Raw genomic sequence first — 16,195 nt, forward strand, 5'->3', positions numbered from 1 at the left:
ATTTTTTAGTTTAGAGGTCAAATATGCATTCTCTTTGAGCGCTTTGAGTTTAAAGGTGCTTGCTAAGTTATGATTCCATATGTGCATCTCCTTTTCTGACTTGCCCTAGCATGTTTATTAGGGAACTGCTGGTGCATGTGTGTACAAAACAGGACCTTTCAGCCATTACCCTGAGGTTGCAAAATGACGTTCCTTTTACAATATAAGGAAACCAATACAGTGGTACCTCGGGTTAAGAACTTAATTCGTTCTGGAGGTCTGTTCTTAACCTGAAACTGTTCTTAACCTGAAGCACAACTTTAGCTAATGGGGCCTCGTGCTGCTGCTGTGCCGCCGCTGCACAATTTCTGTTCTCATCCTGAAGCAAAGTTCTTAACCTGAGGTAATATTTCTGGGTTAGCGGAGTCTGTAACCTGAAGCGTATGTAACCTGAAGCATATGTTACCCAAGGTACCACTGTACAGGGTTGGATAAAAGCAACAAGAGCAGCTTAATTTATATAACACTTGAGATCATCTTGTTTTTCAGTGGCTATCCTGATGCTTCTGAGAAACCTGCTGACATGGACTGGCTGGATGCAGAGATGTGTGGGGAGGCACCAGCTGGGGAACCCCCAAGGAAACCCCCAAGGGAAGAAGGCTCAGGGCTAGGGGATTGGTGGTGCGAAGACGACGACGAATCGTCAGAGGGAGAAGAGGGAGCAGATTGAGAGCAGGAAGTGTCGGAAGCTGAAGAGGTAACAGGGTTCAGTGAGCAGGAAGAGTCTAGAGCCAGGGTCTGGGTAAGTTCATATGGGAAGAGGAGGTCCTTGAGGTATTGCGGTCCTGAGCCGTTTAAGGCTTTATAGGTCAAAACCAGCACTTTGAATTGGACCTGGAAACTAACTGGTAGCCAGTGCAGTCAGACCAGGATCAGTGTAATATGCTCAAACCGTCTTGCTCCAGTGAGCAACCTGGCTGCTGAATTCTGCACTAGCTGAAGTTTCCGAACTGTCTTATCCTTGAGGGTTACTAGAGCATAGACAACAGTAGCTAGGCTATCCCTGTCCAGATAAGGGCATAGCTGGGCCACCAGCTGAAGCTGATGGAAGGCACTATGGGCCACTGAGGCCACCTGAGCCTCGAGCAACAGCAAAGGATCCAGGAGTACCCCCAAGCTAAGAACCTGCTCCTTCTTCTTCTGCCTCTTCTGCAAGAGGTCTGCTCTGCAGGGTGGCAACATGAGAACGGGCCTTTTCTGCTGTGGCTCCCAGGGAGACTTGCCTGGCTCCTTCATTATTTATCTTTAGGCGCCTGGCAAAATCTTGCCTCTTCTCCCAGGCCTTTCACTAGTTAAACAATCCATGGCCTTTTAAACTATGTTGGGGGGGAGGTAATTGGTTTGATTTGTTATGTAGTTTTGTGTCGTTTATATTGTATACCACCCTGTGATCCTTAGATGAAAGGTGGCATATAAATTAATTAAATACATAAATAAATGATAGACGCAGCAGCTACTTGCCACGTTTTCCCTCTGGGCAGCAGCGGCTATTCCTACCACCTGTTGGTGTTGGCTTGCCTGCTTCGAAAAGCTAATGAGTGAATGGAGGCAGCAAGCCCCAGTAGTCAGCACACGTACCTCTTCTGAGCTATTTTTGCAGGTAATTTGCCCCGGCAACCAAGTGAGCAGCAATGGGAACTGGGATCAGAAACTGCAGCTAATTTGCTCCCCCCCGCTGCCTTATTTTCGCCAATCCTCTGTCCAGGAGATAACGAGACCCTGGCAGAGGTGGCACAGCACTGTGTCAAAGAGGGGTGTTTTGCCAGATCTTTCTGGGTGGGCTGATTCCATTGCCACCAAAACCCAGAGAAAGGAGGCAGGTAGGGGGTTGAAGCTGTGGGGAGACAGGTCAGGAGTTGACAGGGAACCCAGCAATTGCCAAACAATACCAACCGCTGGCTCTGATTTATCCAATCCCCTAATCAATCAAATGATAGTGGCCATCTCCACATCCTGTGACAACCAATTGCACAAATTAACTTCAAATCTGTTTAGAATTATTTTATTCTGACCATCCTAGATCCCCACTGCTCAGTGATTTGATTGGATTACATTGTGTTTCTAGTATTGTGAGGGATACAATATTGTTATATCCACTGTCTCAGCACTGTGTTTATGTACATTCCTGTCATTTCTTCTTAATCATTCTTTTTCTAAAACTCTCTCTCTCTCTCTCTCTCTCTCTCTCTCTCACACACACACACACACACACACACACACATACAGTACACACAAAGCTTTACAATTTCCTTGCTCAGAAGCTTCCCCGTTCCCCTGTTCATTTTGGATATCATTATTCTTGCAGAATGAGCCTTTTATGGTGCCCTTTTGGTTTTCAGGCTATCCAAGGGGCTCCTTTGATCCTTTAATGCATTCAAATCAGATAATGTCTTGTTCTATTGGGGAAGGGCTGTAGCCTAGCACTAGAGGGCCTGCCTTGCACGCAGATGGTCCCAGGTTCAATCTTCAGCATCTATAGGTAGGGCTGGGAAAGACCCCTGCCTAAAACACTGGAAAGCTGCTGCCCAATCAGTGTAGGCAATACTGAGCTGGATGAACCTATGTTCTGCCTAAAGGCAACTTCCTATGTTCCTATATGCCACTGTAAGGACACCTCTCCTCCTACTCATCTTCTGCCTTTTCCTATCCCATGTCTAGATTTATGAAAAGGCATCATCTGTTGGAACCTTTGATGCCCCTGCAGAGAGGACAATTTATGCCAGTGGCTCATTCAATCCAGTACAGCGATCTTCCTTCTGACTCTACTACATAAAAGCTAACTTTCACCAATTAAACCCTCGTTAGGGGTGCTTGCATGCACGCAGGGTCTATTTATAGGTCCTCTCTGACTCACGAGCATTCGTTTAGAGTGCCACTCGATTGTGCTGCAAAAACATAGCAGCACAGCAAAAGTTTGCATTATTGTATACATGTTTCAGGCTGAATTTTATCAGTTTCTTGTCAAGTACCACACTGGCTTTCAAATATGGCACCTCATTTACTACTTATATTCAAAACAGCCCAAATGGTGGGGAGGGCTAAATACATAATTTCAGGAATATATCTACTGTCTCCTCCTCCTCACTGTTGTTTATATAACCATTTAAACTTGCAGACTACTTGACAGAATTGTCTTAACAACAGCGCTGCAAAGTCCGGGCCTTCCATTGACCTGCAACATCCTATAATTGCAAGCACAGATGGGGTGAGAGGTTTAGAGCAGAATAGTTGCCACATTTGACTTACTACCAAAGCCATTTTCCCCTCTTGGTTACAGGGCTCTCTCACCATTGTTCTGATGCCAGAAAAGAATCTTGACTGAGTGCGTAGGGAGCATTTATGGGAATTTATACAATGATTCCATTTTGCTGTGCACTACTCATCTGATTCAGTGGCAGCCAGCCAGACCTTTGCAATCACTTTGCTTTCACAGTGACACAGACATTTTCATCCTCGCCTTATAGTGGGAAGCCTTTTATCATTTTTGATAGTTTGCAGAAGCACGTGTCTGCTGTTTCTTACAGTTAAGCAGAAAGCAATTTTTCACAATTTCACTTTCGCCACACTGGTTATAGAGCTAATCTTTCTAGTTTGTGCCATGTTGCTTTACATTTTTCTGCTTCCCTTTCCAATTCCATCTATGTGAATTTCATAAAAGTGCATTATCCACACATGGCAATCTAGATGTGTGATGCATGCTATTACTACACAGGAAGAGTAAAACAGTCCTTTATTAGGATTACAGGTAAAGGACCCCTGACCATTAAGTCCAGTCGCAAACAACTCTGGGGTTGCGGCGCTCATCTTGCATTACTGGCCGAGGGAGCTGACATTTGTCCACAGGCGATTTTTTCGGGTCATGTGGCCAACGTGACTAAGCCGCTTCTGGTGAAACCAGAGCAGTGTCTGGAAACACCGTTTACCTGCCTGCCAGAGCAGTACCTATTTACAGTGGTACCTTGGACTACATATGCTTCAGGTTACATATGCTTCAGGTTACAGACTCCGCTAACCCAGAAATAGTGCTTCAGGTTAAGAACTTTGCTTCAGGATGAGAACAGAAATTGTGCTCCGGCGGCGCGACAGCAGCAGGAGGTCCCATTAGCTAAAGTGGTGCTTCAGGTTAAGAACAGTTTCAGGTTAAGTACGGACCTCCAGAACGAATTAAGTACGTAACCCGAGGTACCACTGTATCTACTTGCACTTTGACATGCTTTCGAACTGCTAGGTTGGCAGGAGCTGGGACCGAGCAATGGGCACTCACCCCGTTGCGGGGATTTGAACTGCCGACCTTCTGATCGGCAAGCCCTAGGTTCTGTGGTTTAGACTACAGCACAAAACAGCATTTTAAAATAGATTAGGATCAGCCTGTGGCAGCATAATTACAATGACTAACCAGCAAAATGCTTGAGTCCACCTCTATCCTCGTTTCAACGTTGTTTAATTTTTCTATATTTCTATGGCCCCCTAATAATATGTGACCTCTGGGTGGCTCAGATAGAATTTTAAAAACCACCACATTAACATACATCCTCTGTCTGTTTAAATTTCTGCCTTACAGTAAGAAGCCATTGGAATGCGATAACACATTCTTGTTGCAACACCTGTGTTTTGCTGAAGCTGCAAACACCCTACACCTTTAAAGAAAATCTGAAGCACATTTTCTGTTCAATGAATTCTGAGAGCTGTAGTTTACCCATCTCAGAAGTATAATTCCCAGCAACCTACAGGGCCCAGAATTATTTGAGAGGGGAAATGTGCTTTAAAGGTATAGGGTGTGTGCAGCTCCTGCGCTTTACTTGGTATGCATGTTTGGAGAATGTGAAGAGAGAAGAGAAGGATCAGGAAAGCTGATCAGAGGGCTGCAAGGCTCTGCAAAGGACTATTCATATAAGTGTGCAATGGATACAGTTAAATGAGGAAAGATGTTTAAAGCCATGTTGATGGGTGATGAGGCTCAAATTATTTTTTGCATTCCCTGCATCTGAAATATATAAAGCTACATTGGTGAAAAAGTTAATGCATTAAACACACACACACACACACACACACACACACACACACGTGTTTTAATGTGTGATAGCAAGACCCAGCAGTGATACCTTCTAGAATAAAAAGTGCTACCCGTGCTACTTGTGAAAAGCGCCCATCCTTTCTCAGCAAAGAGGGATGGGATTTTGCAGGAAGAGCTGCTTGCCAAGAGATGAGGGAGGGAGAATTCTCTTTCTATTTTTAACTTGTTCTTTAACCCCTGGCAGTGAGTGTCCTCTTGCACAGCATAGGATCTGTGTCTCTGAATCCTTTTTCTTCACTAGTACATTAACAGTGTGATCCTATACATGGCTGCAAAAAAGTCCTCCATGGGCTTATTTGTGGGAGAGTGGGTACAGAATTGCAGCCAGTCTCAGTCTTTAGCTGCAGTAAAACCCAATTCCATCAGCTGACCAACAAAATAATTGTTTTGCATCATGTTCTTTTTTTAAAAAAATGCTATTTGCTACTCTTTCAGTTTTTTCATGTTGGAGCAAAGATAAATGCTACGTTTGATTTAACTCCATTTTGGGGATTTGATATAATTATATTAGGCCATAATTTTCCTTGATCTTGTATTCAGTGTTTGTGTTTTCATATGCGAGTACAGAAAAATGTGGTTTCCTGGTCTCAGCTAAAAATTTAACGTTGACCTGAGGCAAAGCCCGGAGACTCTGGTACGAAGTAGTCCAAATGACATGGAAAATAATTAGGGTGTGTGTGTGTTTAGAGGACTGTGAAGAAAGAAAGAGGGAAGGGGCTGTTAATATTTTTAATTCCAAGAACAGTACGTATAGACATTTCAGAAAGACAGTTATTATTTTACCGTAAGTCTTCAGACTAGGGACATAAATATAGATTCAAGTACATGCTTTCAGGCACCTTTAATTTGAAAATGTCTTATGTGTCCTCGCCAACTCTATAAACAACGGTTTTCTTTCTCAGCAGGATTTTAGCTCCTGTATTATTTTTAATAATTGCCACTCATACAAGTAGGCTTTCTTTTGTTACAGTTGTACTAGAACCAATTTAATTGTGGTGCATTTCCCCCCTGATATTTCTCTTTCTCTCTCTGTCTCTTTCAGACATAACATTTTCTCAGAGTGACTCCTTATCACGAGACTTTCAAATGAAGGCTGCTAGTATAGGAAGCTCTTTTGCTTGTATCAGATTGCCATCTAGACCAGGCTTAATCTGCAATTTTCTCTACAGTGCTGACAAAACATTCTAGATAATTGCATGCACATATAAATCTCATGGCAAGAGGGCATACACATAGTAGTTTTAATGATCCATTGTTTGGTGGCTATATTGCATGAGGTCCTCCAAAGGCTACAACTTTAACATTTGCTATGTTCCTATAGCCAATGAAAGTTGGACAGTTGCATCATGACTGCAAGACCTGCATCTGCAATGGAAGACACCATTTTGCTCTGTGGCATGTACCAGTGACAGCAAAATGAGTTGTCGGAAGAAAACAGCTCTGAGTGTCTGCATGCAGAGATGACATATAACAATTAACACTGTTACCTATTAGCATGCAACAACCTTAACCGTAATTTGGCCACACTGACTCGCTTCTACCCAATAAACACAGACAAAGGCTCTTACTTGGGAGCAAGAAAGAGATATTTATTTAGGCAAGTAATGGAACAGACTTGGCAGCAGACATAGAGCTCAGGGGACATGATCCAGGAGTTCAGGAACAAGGCAAAAAGTTCATCAATAGATGGAAATGACAATGGTGTCAACTCTCCATGCCCTGCCTGCCAAGCTTTTAAAGATGAGGAATGGCACACTCACTTGCCAAACTTACTCAAACTAGCGGGGATATCAGGATTACAAATGTGTGCTCTGTTAGGGTGAGTGGGTTCAGTATAATCTGCAAAGACAGTACCTGGTTCAAGGTGACAGGATTGCACCCTGCTGTTCACATTCCTATTTATTTATTCACTGCTGCCTCTGTCTCCACTGGGGCTCTCTGCTTTGCAGGAAGGCCCTCCTTCCAAAGAGGCAGAGGTTGGGGCAGAAGAAGGAGGTCTTCCCTCCTCCAGCTCAGGTTCCCACCATTCAGCACCTCCACTTTAATCTTCCTCTTCTTGCCGATTCAAACTCAATCGCAGCAGCACTCTGGGTCTTGTGACACACACAGTTCTCTGTGTAATATGGGCATACTGGGAAGGCTTCATAGGAGGAGGTAGAGTTATCAATTTTCCCATATACATAAAAATCTAAGGCTGCCATCATGCTTCAGTTTATGTGGCCAATGGTTTGTGTGGCCATGCCAACTCCAGCATGATGACAAAATGGCAGGCAGGCAAATAAGCAAGAAGTGCAAGTTGCCCGGGTGAGCTGTTTAATGGAGGGAGGTTGGCAAAGCGCTTTCTGAAGTGTGTTCACACTCCTTTAAATGCAGCCAAGGCAAAGTTTAACGGAGGGGGAGAGGCACCTCAGAAAGAGGTCTGCCAAACCCCTCTGAGGTGCCTTCCCCCCTTTAAATATAGCTACAGTGAGGCATGTGATTTGGAAGAGACTGTCCTATGGACAGTGGTGAATTAATGGAAGCTTGCTATCTATATTGACAGTATGGTTGAGTCTGCAGAAGCTTTTCTTGACATACTTCCCCCCCATCATTTTTGGTGCTTTATATGCTTGCCCCTCACCCTTTCTAAACCAGTGCAAGACTATAATCTGTGCATCCTAGGGATGAGGAACCAGTGGTCCTTCAGAGGTTCTTGTATTTCCTCATGGCCTTTCCCACAGAGACACTTTGCTTGCAAGCCTGGTCCTCCTTTTTTATTCTGTTAACATCTAGAATCAATGAGTGCCCCATAGGTAACATTGGGGAATTTATTTGTTCTGCTGTGAAAGTCCCAGTTTGTATCCTGCTTATAATTGGAAGTAAACCTAAAATAACTTTTTTTAATGTAGGACTACTGCTACCAGCTATGACAAATAGCAAGTGATCATACACAATCTCCACCTGCACTGTTATCCATAAATTGTTTGCGAGAGAAAGGTGCTGAAGTCAAATGCACACCTGAGGAACAAAAAGTTCTGGTAAGAGAGCCTTCAGGAAGCTGGTGAAAAATCAATGGTGTTGACTGCAAGAAGTGGGGAGGGGTGTGCAATACCCACAAGCCCTTTCAGAGCTGGGAAGTGTACAGAAAAAGGGCAAGCAAAGTGAAAAAGAGGATGAAGCAACTTTACTATGAGGAATGGTTAGAACATTTGGAGTAAGCAGTGGACTTAATATAGCTTATATAAGATTGGAGAAAGTCCCTCACTTGTAAGACTAGGTTTTGGGGCCTAGGCAGTGTCCTGAAGATTCAGGACAGAAAAAAAACAATGTACTTCTTCACATAGCACATAGATAAGCCATAGAATTCTCTCACGCAAGATGTAGTGATGCCCATCAACTTGGGTGGCTTTATAGACAAATTAATGGCTGCTGGCCATGATGGCTATGTTCTGTCTCCATTGTCTGAGGCAGTACTGTATGTTCTGAATTGCACTTAAGTCCTGTTTATGGAGTTCCCATAGGCATCCAGTTAGCCACAGTGAGAACAGGATGCCAGGCTACATGGACCTTTGGCCTGAGCCAGCAATACTTTTCTTATGTCATTGATGAGGAGTTGTTTGTGATCGACAGGAACATTCCAAGGCAGTGATTAGAACCTGAAAAAGGAAGAGGCACTTAGAATGAGTGAGAGGTCATGAGGCATGGCAGTTAAGAGTCTAGAAGGAAAGAAATTAAAGTGAAAGAGAACAGGAAAATATAGAGAGACTTTTCAGTTTAGTGTCAGTTTAATATTTGGATGGGAATATTGGTTCATTGATAAAACATTTACTTTTCAGTTCTTTCAGAACTGCAAACTGGTTATTTGCCAACAATTGATACAGCTGCCTCTTCAATGGGTCTGAATTATTGTGAAAATAAGAAATATTGAGGGCCATATTACCAAAGTCCGCCCCAGGTCAGATAGTACACCACTGTTGCCATTTTAGGATTGTTAACTTTCATCTTCTATCGGTTTTGCTTAAGAGGCAGAATTTCAGATCTTCACACCAGGAAGAGATTAAAAGTCTTGAATATATATTTGCATGTACTGTGGGTGTTAAACGCCCAGGGCCTCCGTCTACCGCTCTAGTTGCCAACATGTAATTCTGACCTCAGGCAAACATCCTGTACAGTTCTGCATGAAGGAGCTGGGAGGAAGCCCATGCGTTTCTTTACCTACCGTTTTCTAGGCTACAACATTTCGCAACATCAAGAGCCTGGAGGCACAGATGAAGCGCGCATCTTTAACCATACTTCTTCCAACACGCGTATTGCAACATTTCATGCCATATATGGTCACGGGACGGGACTTGTCCCTCAAAGTGTGAAAAATTGAACATTTGTCTCTTGTCCCCCCTGGATCTCCCGTTGACGGCATGAGGCTGCTCTTTCGGCGGGAAGACCCTTACGTGATGCATGGGGGGAGAATATTAAACGGGAGGATGGCGTGCTTGAGACTCCGCATCCCTGACACGCAGGAGGCGGGCACTCGTGGGCCGCTATGAGCGCGCGGGCGCCTCCTGACCAACCGGCCTCCCCCCGCCCCGCTCGCTCGCGCGCCCAAGCCCTTTCCGCCGCCATATCCCTCCAGCAGGTGGCGCTGCGGGGGTGCGCGGTGGGCGGACGCGCTCGGGGCGTCTTCGGCCGCGCGGCGATTGGCTCGAGCGGGTTCTGACGTAGGAAGTGGAAAGAGGCGGCGCGAGTAGTTTTGCTCGGTGCGTGCGACTGGCCCAGCCCCTCTTTCCTTTTCCTCTCTTCTGCTCTCCCGCCAGGCGCCTGAGGGAGAGTTACTTAGCGGTTCTGAGGAGCCGCTGTTGTTTCGGCAGGGGAAAAACCGCCGCCCCGCGAACCGCCGAGCTCCCTCTCTCTTTCCAGCCTCTCTGTCTCTCTCTCTCTCGCTATGGCCAAGGAGGAGAAGAAGCCCTTCAGCCAGTCTATGGCCGAGTGGCGGAGGTTCATCTACAACCCCAACAGCGGCGAGTTCCTGGGGCGAACGGCCAAGAGCTGGGGTGAGGAGGGCGAGCGAGCGAGCGCGCGCGCGGGGAAGGGAGGGGAGGGGGCTGCCGGCACGAGGGGCGGTGGGAGGCGAGGCGCGGCGGGCACTTGCCTTGCCCACCACGCATCTCTCTCCTTCTCGGTCTCTCTCCCTCCCTCAGCTGGCGAGGGGGCCACGAGGCGGGCGGCAGCAGCAGCAACGGGCCGGGAGCGGCTTTTGCGCGCGCCTTGCCCACGTCTAAAAATAGACCACCCGAACGTGACAGCGGGAGGGGGAGGAGGCGGCGGCGGCGGCGGCATCATCATCTCCTCAGACCCACCAAAGAGGTGGCTTCGCCTGCCGCCTTCCCCCTCCTCCCTCGCCTCGCCGCCTCAGGGGAGCCGACTAGTAGGGGCCCGTTGTGAGGGGGGGGGGCTGTTTTCTTAGCTCGTGTCCCCAGCTGACTCTCGCCGCCTTCCTTATCTTTCCCCCCCCTCTCTCTCTCCCCCCCCCCGCTGCTCCCCACCGTCGGGGGTTACGGAGGGACCACCTTCTCCGTTGCCAGGCTCCTCCTTCCTGGCAAGCTGCGTCAGCGTGGACGGGGCAGGGTCCTCTTAGGGAGTCCCCCACCCCCCACTCTCGCCCCATGTCAGCGAGAGAGAGAGAAAGAGGGCGGTGGGGCGGGATAGGGAGGAGGAAAGGATTTCCCCTCGTGGGTGCGCTCCTCCCGGTGCTGTTGCATCTCTTTTTTCGCGCCGGGAGCTCTCGCCACGCTCCTGCCGCCGGCTGCGCTCGGGTGGCGGGGTGGGGGGGAGGTTTCAGAACGGGATGTCTGTTTTCTCTTTTATTTTCTGCAGCGTTTTTGGTTCCACCAGTAGGTAACTCCCATCCAGCTTAGGCTAACTCCCGTGGGTGTTTGAAAAGCCGCCAAGCAGGCATGTGCCTTCTTCCTTCATCAGAACTTCTCAAGCGCTCTTTTCTTCCCTCATTATTTTTCAAACACGCTTTTGTTCTGTCGACGTTAGTTAGTTTGGATTCAGTCTCTCTCTCTCTCTCTCTCTCTCTCTCTCTCTCTCTCTCACACACACACACACACACACACACACACGTGTGTGTGTATACACAGACAAACAGACAGACAGACACACACACAGAGAGAGAGAGAGAAAGAGGAGGGATGGGTTGATACTTTCATCCAGGTTATAGTTGTGTTCCCCCACCCCACCCCATCCTTACCCAGTTTTGTCCAAAGGGCGAGGTTTCCTTGGGTTTTGTTTTAAAGGAAGTATAAATTGAGGAACTTGCAGAGAATTGCCTTTAGAATCATGGGAGAGAAATTGCTTATTTAAAGTACAGTACTTCCAAGCCCCCATTCCAGACAATGCCCATCCAAGGTGGCTTAAAACAATAAATTATATAAAAACTGTGCAGCTGAGATGTAGCAAACCAGAGTCAACGAGTATTTGACTGTTGGGTACAGTGCAGTGTGGACTATACTCTTGCTCATTTTGTTAGTATACAGTATGAGCTTTGGGCACATGCTCTGAAATAAGGAAGAAGAACCCAAAGCAGAGTATACATGTCAGGCAGAAGAGGGCTGGCTGTGTTGTGAGCCTTTCCATTCACATGGAAATAAAATCCTCCTAGTTACTTTGCAAAATGAAGAGTGGAGAGGAAATTTCCACTATCCACTCCTCTCAGACAGGCACACCAATCACTAAGTTTCTTTCAAGTGTGTGGGTTGAGCAAGTAGGAAGTGGTAAAAAAATGAGGACAGAAATGCATGCTGATACAGTTTCCACTAATTATGAAAAGTACTTAAACACTTAACATGTAATTGATCATACTTCTTGTACAAGCAGTGTTGATCTGTGGCTGTGTTGACTGGGATGTTTATATTGTGATGTTTGAATAATTTGTTACTTTGGGAAAATGATATTTTATAATTTAAAGAAAAAATTTCATAAACAGTACTTTGGATAATTGTTAATTTTTACAGTATTTTTTTAAAGTGATGGTAAGTTTTACGATAGGATCGCTGTACGTTGCTGGCATTGATGAGGGATTATTCCATGACACTTTAGAATACAATTCATGCTTAATGTCTATTGTACATGTGGGCATGGAAAAGTTGAATGATGAAGTTTATTTGAGTAGCTCAGAATGCTATATATTTCTAAATATGACTAAAGTACATTTTACACACACACACACACAGAGAGAGAGAGAGAGAGAGAGAGAGAAACTTTGAATTGATGGGTAGAATCCAATTGATGGGTAGAATCCAAATACTTTTTATTTAACTGGAATTTTCAAAATACACTTTTTACAGGAGGTGGGGAGAGAAATTGAGAGGAATTAGAAACAATTCCTCATAGGAGGAAAACAGTTTTGCCTGTATAAACTGAAACTGTTCTTAGTTCTGTGTTGCTGCTAATGGAGAAGGGAAAAATTCCAGTAGCTTTTGGCTTATCTGGAGTTATGAAGTTGAAACCTCAAAATGTGATTCATTTATTTAAAACACTTCAACCTATCATTGTGTAAGATGCTTCCAGAGCAACTTATGCCTAAAAGCAGTTTACCTACTTGAAAACTTGTAGTGTGTACAGATGAGAAAATAAGGTCCTGAGGTTCTGCATATGCAGGTTGTGGTTGCTGTTTAAGCAGTACTGTGTAAGAGACAATGTTAACTTTCCTACTGCAAAGGCCCCTCCTGCCATTTTTTTTTTTTTAGCTATTCCATTTTAGTGGATATTCTCAGCCTTGTAGAAAAGCGGATAGCCAAGATATTTTTTTTTATCAGCCAGGGGTTGTGTATCCCTTGAAATCTCACAGTAAATGAGTTAATGAACCTCAACTTTCCAGCTCTGTTATCTTTTCATCCACGTTTGATCTTCCTGCTGCTGTTGTGGATCTGTGGGGAAGGAGAAACTCAGTCAAGGCACAGGGGGGTAGGGAAGGATTAAAAACAATCTTTACTCTGTGAAAGGGTATAAGTCAAAATGCTTGAGGTGTATTGCATAGCACAATTTTCAGTCTTTGAGCACATATAAGAAGCCTAAGTCATAGTTCAGCTTTCTTCCTGCCGCTTTTCTTTTAGCTGTAACTTGTTTTGCTCTAACCATGTCATAGTGTGTGTGTGTGTGTCATGCATTTGCATTACTCTTAAAAAAAAACCCCACAACTCTTTACATTCACAGTTGCTACAGTTTTTTTAATTCCTAGAGTGCCAAAATTAAGTCATTCCCATACATGAACCTAAGTGAAGGCAGATAAAAGGAGTTGCAGGTTCCTGAGGGGATCTTCCTCTTGCTGTTCTGGCAGGGAGGGAGGGACCCCTTGACCCACTGGAGGGTGACCAGGCCAGATAGGCAGGCATGCTTCTGTGGCTTGGGGAACAGCCTGCCTGCCATTGACCCAGCATGTTGCAGAAGTGAGAGCCTATTGCATCTGCTCACAGCCCCGCCTGTGCAGTGGTTGGGAGTGTTCCCGGGGTTTGGGTGGGGTATATGGAGCAGATAAGAGTCTCTGGCTTGGCCACCAGCCTCTGCAGCTCCTTGTTTTGGGCATGAAGCTCTGTGGGTAGAGCTGCATCCAGCACTGGACAGGGGTCTGGGCTCCCCTTGTTACTTGTTTCCTGATGGGAATGTTTCTTCTACAAGAGCCATCTAGATCCTCTTTGGTTCAGGAGGGTTTGGAACAGACTACCTTGGGAGGTGTTGGACTCTCCTTCATTGGAGGTTTTAAAGTAGAGCGGTGGCCACCTGTTAGGAATTCTGTAAGCTGTGATTCCTGCACTAAAGGAGGTTGGACTACATGATCCATGAGGTCCCTTTCAGGTGAATTATGAATTTAATCCATAAAAAATACTTTACATGCACTACTGGATTTAAAGAGAGATGGTGTAATGCCATGAAAATGTTAACCTATAGCTCCATTATTCAATTTCATATATAATTAACATGTTTTACAGCCAGAGCAGGTGCTGCAACCTTCCAACAGCTTGACCTCACCCCCAAAGGCACACTCCTCCATTGTCTCCCAAGACAGACAGATGCCAACCATATAATTTTAAAGATATTTTTCAGGGTTTCATTATCTGGCAAAAGTTTTTGCAAATGGCATTTTTCACGTGCGTAAAACAGCCAGAAGTATAACATGCGAGATGACTCAGAATTTCTTTATTTTCCCCCTCTAAAGTTCAGATACTGATCTCTTCAACAAAATAGGCAATAGCTTAATGATCCTTTGTTGTGTTGGTAGTTTTGTTTTTTCATTTGGTGAATTGGCAAGAAATGTTATGGTAGGAACAAAATCAGGTTAGCTTAGGGCAGTATGCTGGTCACAAAACATACTCCCCGCTCCCAAATAAAAATAAATATCTGTATTTTTAACTGTGTTGTCTTCTTTGAAGTTCTTAGCACTAAGAAAATGTAATGTTACTTGAAATGCACATGCAACATTTGCTTTGACCAGTGTAACACCACAGTGAGAAACTTACCTCACATAAATGTGTTGTCCCAAGTGTCACTTAAACCACCTTTTAGGAATGTCATAATCTCTTCCCTGATAATTTAATATTCATTTGGCCCGCTAGAAAAGGTGGGTGGACAGATGTTATTGCTTTTAGAAGAAAGATAGTATTTTTATGTGTTAATACGTTTAGCAATTGGATATCTTTTTTAGGTTAATTATCAGTGACTTAAATTTGGTATGTTTAGAAAAGTGTAGAATTTGTATTTCTCTACTAGAACCCCACCATGCTTCCCCTCAGATTCATTATGGTGGCAGGCCAAGCCTGATTGGGTCTCCCTAGCTAGGTTGAATAAGTTCATCTAGGATGGGGAGGTTTTTTGGTTCCACAGGCCAGATCCTTATGAGGGTTACCCTGCGGGGAAAATATGGCAGGTGGGTGGAGTCTCATATAGAGATACAAAAATTTAGCAGAAGGTTTCTTGCCTTGCTTTAGGGAAGAGTTGGTTGGCATCCACCTGTCTCGAGAGACAAAGGAGAAGTGCACCATTGGGGGTAAAGTCAAACCCTTGGAGAGTTACAGTGCCTGCTGTGGCTGTAGAGACCAATATGGGAGAGACATATTTTATTACAGCTGTGGGCCTGGGGCAGATGCTTCAGGGAATCCTGTAAAAGGTTGAAGACAACCTTGAACAGAAAGTGTTACTGAAATTTCTAATATAATTTAAAATAAACACCACAAACACAGGAAATTCCTGTGGCATTTCTCTCACCTGCCAATGATGATAAATGTTGGGTTTAAAAAGAAACAATTAGAGTGTTGCCACAGTTAAGCATAAATTAGTAGTTACCATAAGGACTTGATGATGACCTGAAATTTGTGAATACATACTAAAGTGTCATATGCACAGGATCTTGCTTTGGAGGCATTTATTTGTGGGTATCTGTAAATGAATTCTCCTGCCAACCTAGTAGTTCAAAAGCATGTCCAAATGCAAGTAGATAAATAGGTGGGACCTATACCTCTGGTGGGAAGGTAAATGCCGTTTCCGTGTGCTGCACTGGTTCGCCAGAAGTGGCTTAGTCATGCTGTCCACATGACCCAGAAGCTGTATGCTGGCTCCCTCGGCCAATAAAGCGAGATGAGCGCCGCAACTCCAGAGTCGGTCACGACTTGACCTAATGGTCAGGGGTCCCTTATAAATGAATTTGGTCACAGGACATTGGTCACAGGTCTTGTGCCAGAAAACCTTTCCCCCCAAATTTTCCAATAAACATTGCCATATATTGGACATATACTCATGAAACATTAGCTCTTTGTGCATATTACTGCAGGTTGAATTTTTATTATGATTTATACTTTTAGAGAAAACAATTATCCAAGTTACGGATGAAATATTGAGGTTGCAAAACTGTTATATGGGTCACAGCTTTTAAAATACAATAAAATGAAAGCATTTAAACTGCCTGTGACAGCTTATTGATTATTTTTGAAGGGATGATCAAGCCAGTTAACACACCAAGATAAATGTTTTAGACCAATCAGGAATTTGCACAGCAGGTGCGACTAATATTGTGGTTCATAATGTGGTTAATATTGGGAGCCGGAAACTTGC

The 16,195-nt window shown here is 44.7% G+C and overlaps 1 protein-coding gene and 1 long non-coding RNA gene across 2 annotated transcripts in view; one reads left to right on the forward strand and one right to left on the reverse strand.

Annotated features, from left to right (window-relative positions):
* Window positions 1–6,681: 6,681 nt before the first annotated feature.
* Window positions 6,682–9,674, reverse strand: LOC307217254. Its single transcript, XR_013839492.1, has 2 exons — window positions 9,312–9,674; window positions 6,682–8,748 (listed from the first exon to the last, which is right to left on the reverse strand). It is a non-coding gene; the product is annotated as an uncharacterized lncRNA (long non-coding RNA).
* Window positions 9,675–9,887: 213 nt separating this feature from the next.
* ATP1B3 (ATPase Na+/K+ transporting subunit beta 3) overlaps window positions 9,888–16,195 on the forward strand; it is a 36,150-nt gene continuing 29,842 nt past the window's right edge. Inside the window, exon 1 of the mRNA XM_079978286.1 lies at window positions 9,888–10,140. Coding sequence (XP_079834412.1) covers window positions 10,032–10,140 — 109 coding nt within the window. The 5' untranslated portion in view covers window positions 9,888–10,031. The remainder of the gene's footprint in view (window positions 10,141–16,195) is intronic.

Source organism: Podarcis cretensis (genome assembly GCF_951804945.1).
Source record: "Podarcis cretensis genome assembly, chromosome: 5".
Taxonomy (NCBI): domain Eukaryota; kingdom Metazoa; phylum Chordata; class Lepidosauria; order Squamata; family Lacertidae; genus Podarcis; species Podarcis cretensis.